We start from the raw sequence: 6,280 nt of genomic DNA, 5'->3' as shown, positions 1-6,280 counted from the left end.
AACCATTCTATGATTCTATGTCACTTTTTCTGGGAGCAGTCAAGCCTGCTGTGAGTGTGCTGTGCTGAGTTCCAGTCGTGCTTCTGGGCTCTGGCTAGGGACACTGCTCTGAGGCGTGACACGCAACCCCCTGTGCTTGTCCCTGGCAGAGGATGGCTACTCGCATTACTCTCTGACTGTGCACGGCTGCCGGATCGCTTTCCTTTACTGGCCACTGCTGGAAAGTGCAAGGCCTGTGAAATTCCTCTGGAAGCTTGAGCAGGTGAGGAAGCGTTTGCCTCTTCCCCATGTCCCTTCTCCTTCTGCCCTTTGCCGATCCATTCCTCCGCTCTCTGCTGTAGGTCTGTGACGACGAGTGGCACCATTATGCCCTCAACCTGGAGTTCCCCACCGTCACGCTCTACGTGGATGGCGTGTCTTACGACCCCGCTCTCATCCACGACAACGGCCTCATTCAACCCCCCCGGCAGGAGCCCTCGCTCATGATTGGAGCCTGCTGGGCCGGTGAGTGCCCATCACGAACCATGCGCTTCCCATATGGGAAACAAGGGAGTAGAGGGAGAGCCAGAAGAGGTGAAAGAACCCCCCCACACCCAGTACTAAATGTTGCAAACCTTACTGCAGCCATCCTGCCTCCTTGGCACCAAAGCTGGTGTGACTCCTTCTTCCCTTATGGACCAAGCCAGCGGGCCACGGTAATAATAGCTCAGGGACAACGTCGTTGGCAGCTTTGTGGACAACAGGAGTAGAATATGGGATGGGTAACCAGCTTTCCAGAGCAGTACTGAAACTCTGCATGTCATTCAGGCTGAAGCAGGACAGAACTAAAGGCATTGGCCCGCTGCTTGCCTTTGCTCTGGCAGAAATTTCTAGTGAGGTCAAATCTTTACTGTGGTACTGCTTATCCCCACGTCAGGGATCTTCACACAGCTCGCTGCTCTCAACGGGCCTTTTGCAACCAACAGATATTGATCGGCTTGGGGCACCCACCCGGGGCCATCTGAGTTTCAAAGGGATGCTGAGAACATGGCTTGGCCCATGAGAATAACCGAGAATCGATTAATTCCCCAAACAGGTGTCATGGGGGAAGGAGGAGAAAAAAAACCCTATACCTTCTCCTTCATATCAGTTCCTCATTCTACCGTCTCGCCATCCCCTCAGGAGAGGGGCTCTGCCCTCTGCTTCTGCGATGTGCTGTCTCTAGGGCTGCCGGGTGCACTGCTTGGCCCGTGACTCCAGAGCTGCTCTTTAGGGCTGGCCAGTACAGCCACTTGTGTAGATACTTGCTGACCCTGTAACTCCCCTCTTCCGCTGCTTTACTGCTTGGCTGAATGCTCTCTTTTTGCAGAGGAGAAAAACAAAGAGAAAATCAAAGGAAACGAGAACTCCACTGATACTGTGCAAGGTAGGGAAAAGGAAGAAGATGGTTCTCTTCCCCTCTTCACCGTGCATGACTATCACTTCTTGCATGGTGCCTTCCTCATACAGCTCCCCCCGTCCTGTCCTGCCACCTCCCACCATCGTGGGAGAAACCCCCGTATCCGGCGGATCGGTCCTTGATAGGTGTGGAGCATGAAAGGGCTGACGGGAGGACTGCAGCCTGCTTGGAGGGGTGGAGTGTGCTTTCCGTGTGGAGGAAGAGTCCTCATGCCTGATGGTTAGAGCTGGCCTCCGAAGAACACAGTAGCCATTAACGACATCGGGAGATGTCACCTCATCCCTAACTATCTGTGGAGCGTGTCGTTTCTATTAAAAGCCCTCACAGGAAGCAGAGAAGGGGACAAGGCATTGTTTCCATCTGGCATTCAGCGGTTTGGCAGAACCTTCTCTACGCTACCCACCGGTCACTGCCCTGGTCTTTCTGTTGTTCTGTTTTTCTTCCTTTCCCCCGTTTGGAAATCAAAAAGTTGTCACGTCCTTACTCCAGCATCCCCCATCTTCTTGTCGTCTTTGCTTTTCCACGTCCTGTGCACCCCCCTGTCTCTCTCCACCTTAACATCTGCCCGTCCCTCGCACCGTTGCTTTTTTTTTTGCTCTCTTCCTCGCCGTGTCTCTCACACCCTCCACCTCCCATGTTTCCCCTCAGGAGATTCTCTGTCGATCCACCACTACTTCCATGGTTACTTGGCTGGCTTCACTGTGCGCCCTGGTAGCTTGGAGAGCCGGGAGGTTATTGAATGCCTGTATGCGTGCCGTGAGGGGCTTGATTACAGTGACTTCGACAGTCTGGGCAAAGGGATGAAGGTACGCCCATCTGCCCAGCTTGCATGGGTCTCCTCCACTCTCCTCCCCAGCCTTGCTTCCCGGGACTTTGCCTGCTCCCCCACCCCAGACAACCCCCCACCCTTCTCTTTTGTGTCTCTCTTAGCCTGGGCTCTTGGCATTTGCCAAGGAACGCTGAGTATCATCTTCTCTTCCACCTGTAGGTGCATGTGAACCCCTCTCAATCCCTGCTCACCTTGGAGGGCGACGACGTGGAGACTTTCAACCACGCAATCCAGCACGTGGCTTACATGAATTCCCTGCGCTTTGCCACCCCCGGCGTCCGGCCGCTCAGACTCACCACCACTGTCAAGTGAGTGGACGCAGCAGCGTCTCCGGCTACGTACAGCGAGAGACCCACCTCTCTTTTGACTAAAAGACTCCCTCGCCTCGTATTTGAATGCTAATTGATGGTCTGGAAAGGGGTAAAAGTCTTCCTGAGAATATTAAAGCGTCGAATATCCAAAGGGATACTGTAATTCCGAGTCCTGGGGCCTATGCAGGTAGCAGAGCTTCTACCTTCACTCATAGAATCATAGAATCACAGAATGGTTTGGGTTGGGAGGGACCTTAAAGATCATCCAGTTCCAACCCCCCTGCCATGGGCAGGGACACTTTCCACTAGACCAGGTTGCTCCAAGCCTCATCCAGCCTGGCCTTGAAGACAGGGGTCTCATGGGGTTCCAGGCACGTGGGCTGGTTTGAATTTTCTCTGTGGTGGGTGGATGTGACCAAGTCACCTGAAACCCAGTGACGCCATCCTTACCACACCCTGCGCAGCAGGCTACGGGGAAGCTTTAGGAAGACTCCCGGAAAAAGGATATTCCCTTGGGGTTCTTTGACGCTGTCGCTTGCGGCCGCTTGAGCCAACTACTGCTTTCTGCTGCTCTCCTTCAGGTGTTTCAGCGAAGAGTCCTGTGTCTCCATTCCCGACGTGGAAGGTTATGTTGTGGTGCTACAGCCTGATGCCCCCCAGATCCTGTTGAGTGGCAATGCCCACTTTGCTCATCCTGCATCAGACTTCGAGGCTCCCGACGGGGTCCCCCTGTTCCCCAACCTCCAGATCACCTGCTCTATTTCTCACCAGGTGGAGGCCAAGAAGGATGAGAGTTGGCACGGTACCGGTGAGTGGAGCACGGGGCGAGGTGTGGGAGACAAACGGGGAAGACCTACAGGAGTTGCTGTCCTGCAGAGGAAGTAGAGCCCTTCCTTACACCCGAAATAGGAGGGAGTTTACAAACACAGAAGTAAGGCACATTGTCTGCCAATATGTAGGCTAATCGCTTCTTAGCCCTTTCTGCTCCTCCTTGTACTTTTTCTATCCACCCAGTTCCTTTCCCCCTCTCTCTCCTCCTTCTTTCCCAGGCTGCTCATTCCTAATCCTTTTTACGTTTTACCTACATTTCCCTGTATTGAATCCAGCACTGGAGGGCTGTCCTGCCTGTTGCCTTCTCCATTCCTGCGCTTACTTGGTCTCCTCCTGCTTCCTTCTCTCCCGCTTCACTTACGTCTTGTCCCCCCGCATCACTTACTCCTGTGAATTCCCCAGTTTCCCCACACCCTATAGCATCTTGTCCCTCAATTTCTCCCCATCACCCTCGGATTGTTCCTCGGCACTCTGTGCTCTGCACATCCTTTCACTTCTTTCTGTCTCGTCTGTCAATGGGAGTTTTTGCTCATAGTTTCCCGAGGAGGGTTTTTTGCCTTTCCTCATACAACTGTGAGTTTCCTGACTTAGAGCAGGTTGGTCTGAAAGCAGCGAGACGGCTGCCTTTTTAAAGAAGACACGACCTCAACCATTTCAACCCGCAGTTGTCAGTCAGGGGAAAGCTTTCCGAAGCACTCAGGGTCTGGGAACACGCGATGGAGTTGTTCCTCATTTGCATATCGCCTGATAGCAGTACGTTGTTCCAAAACAAAGTGACTTTATTCTGGGTGTAAATAATGTCGTTAGAACCAGGGGGGCTCCTCCAGCAAGCAACTAGGTGGACAGTGATTTTACTCAAGGTCAGTGCTAGCCAGAGAAAGAGAAGTCATGACGTATGATGTGAGCACTTGTGAGTAGATACCACTCTGAGTAACTCTGGCTTTCTGGCCGTGTCTTTCCGTTTGCATCTCAGTGACAGACACACGAATGTCAGATGAGATTGTGCACAACCTGGATGGCTGCGAGATCTCACTGGTAGGAGATGACTTAGACCCGGAGAGGGAGTATCTGCTCCTGGACGGAGCGCTGCTGCAGCAGCGGGGCCTGGAGCTTGTCAACACCTCTGCCTACCTGACCATCACAGGTACGTCCTCGCCTCGGCCACCGCTGGCTGCTTACGCCTCTCCCACCGCCCGTCGGGTGTCGCGGGGAGAAGCATTTCACCCGCCGTCAGAGGGGTGTTGCTGTACTTTGTGAGACTCTGAGATGGAACCGTTGGTTGAATTCCTGGAATTTGGAAGTCCCAGGGCATTTCTTTGGAGAAGTGGCTGCGCTCCCAGCGCGCGGTGCTAGGGTGCAGTGTCTGGGCAGTCACCCAGGTTTGTACCACTCCTCCTTACCCCTCGGGGTTTGGTGTTCTCAGGTGCCAGAGGCATTTTGTGTCTCCATATGACTGGGAGACAGCACATCCCACTGGCTGTGGATTGGTGCCACACTACCGTAATCCCCAGAACGTAACGGGGCTGTTGCTGTTGACCCGTCCTTCCCTTCCACTTGCTTTAGCGATGCAAACAGGGATCTCGTCAGGTGCTCTGCAGCCAGCTCCATCTCTCCTCCCTCCCCAAAATTAATGAACCTAGCACTGCCTTGGAGTCCTTCACAGCTCCTAGTAGCTGCAGGGTTCTGATGCCAGATGACTCTGAAGCAGGAGCTTCCTCACCCCACATCAATTCTCTTGTCTCAGGTGTGGAGAGCATCGCAGTTTACGAGGAGATACTGCGCCAGGTCTCGTACCACATCAACCGCGAAGCTGCCCTGTACGAAAGGAAGTTTCACCTCTCCTGCACCGAGATGAACGGACGCTACTCCAGCAACGAGTTTACTGTCGAGGTACGCGCTCAGGACGGGCTCCTAGAGGCGCCCGCGCGCGCACGGGGAGGTCGTGGCGTCCGGGAACGCACCCAGTGTTCACGTACCACGAGCCAAGGGCTGAGTCTTTCTCACTCTCGTCTTTCTGCAGATGAATGTCCTCCACAACATGAACCGGGCTGCTCACCCTAACCATATTCTGAGTTCCCAGCAGTTCGTGCACCGAGGCCATCATTTACTCCCGGAGTTATCCGGGCACAGTTTGGCAAGCACCCATAACAACCCGAGTATGTAACACCATCTCTTGGCTTTATTCCTTTAGGTCAGGATGCTGATTTTCCGATATCCCGGTAGAACCTACCGCAGAGGATTCCTTTCAGGCTCCCTCTATCCATGTTACCGAGTTCTCATTATACCGTCCTGTCCTACTCGTCCTTAGCCAACGGAACGCAGTCTGTCTCCAATTGTGTTTTGGAGCTCGGTGCAGCAATCCTCCTCTTCTGGTGTCTTGTTTGCTCGACGCAGAAGCAGTTTGAAACCTACACCTGAAAAGGTCTATAAAGAACAACCTACAAGAGGAGGATTCTTGCCCCAAAACAGAGCCGAGAGAAGCCTGAAAGACAGGCTGGAGATTAGGATTGTTGGTTTGTGCTGGCAGCCCTGTGCCACCAGCGCGACCGCGGTCCAGTTGGCTCCTCCTGGGCTGTGAGAGCTCCAGGACCGTTACAGAGGAGCCTGCGTTGGTTTTGGCCCCGCTGCAGCACCTTTGGTGCCAACTTTGGCTGCAGCTTCCTGCAGCAGCTGATCCTGAGCTGGTCCAGTCCTGCAGCTGGCACTGAGCCGCTGCAGGGACAGCCTATGTGTGGAATGGGAGAGCAGCAAAATCCAGGCTTTGCCGCTCCCTTCCCCAGCTCTGCCCGGTCACAGCAGGCAAGGGAAAGTTGCCCCTGCTGTACAGAACCACCCAGGACAAATCCATGGAGGGCCTGGATAGATTTTGCA

General features: G+C 54.0%; 1 protein-coding gene across 1 annotated transcript in view; it reads left to right on the top strand.

Moving 5' to 3' along the window:
- Positions 1 to 113: 113 nt before the first annotated feature.
- CLSTN3 (calsyntenin 3) overlaps positions 114 to 6,280 on the top strand; it is a gene marked incomplete at its 5' end in the record, with an annotated part of 7,090 nt that continues 923 nt past the window's right edge. The window contains 9 exons of the mRNA XM_010155454.1: positions 114 to 262; positions 342 to 504; positions 1,349 to 1,405; positions 2,087 to 2,244; positions 2,427 to 2,575; positions 3,160 to 3,386; positions 4,383 to 4,553; positions 5,154 to 5,299; positions 5,430 to 5,565. Coding sequence (XP_010153756.1) covers positions 114 to 262; positions 342 to 504; positions 1,349 to 1,405; positions 2,087 to 2,244; positions 2,427 to 2,575; positions 3,160 to 3,386; positions 4,383 to 4,553; positions 5,154 to 5,299; positions 5,430 to 5,565 — 1,356 coding nt within the window. The remainder of the gene's footprint in view (positions 263 to 341; positions 505 to 1,348; positions 1,406 to 2,086; positions 2,245 to 2,426; positions 2,576 to 3,159; positions 3,387 to 4,382; positions 4,554 to 5,153; positions 5,300 to 5,429; positions 5,566 to 6,280) is intronic.

This window comes from Eurypyga helias, unplaced genomic scaffold, assembly GCF_000690775.1.
Source record: "Eurypyga helias isolate BGI_N326 unplaced genomic scaffold, ASM69077v1 scaffold34697, whole genome shotgun sequence".
Classification (NCBI taxonomy): domain Eukaryota; kingdom Metazoa; phylum Chordata; class Aves; order Eurypygiformes; family Eurypygidae; genus Eurypyga; species Eurypyga helias.
The sequence above is the reverse complement of the archived record's forward strand: the minus strand, read 5'-3'. Positions and strand labels throughout refer to the sequence as shown.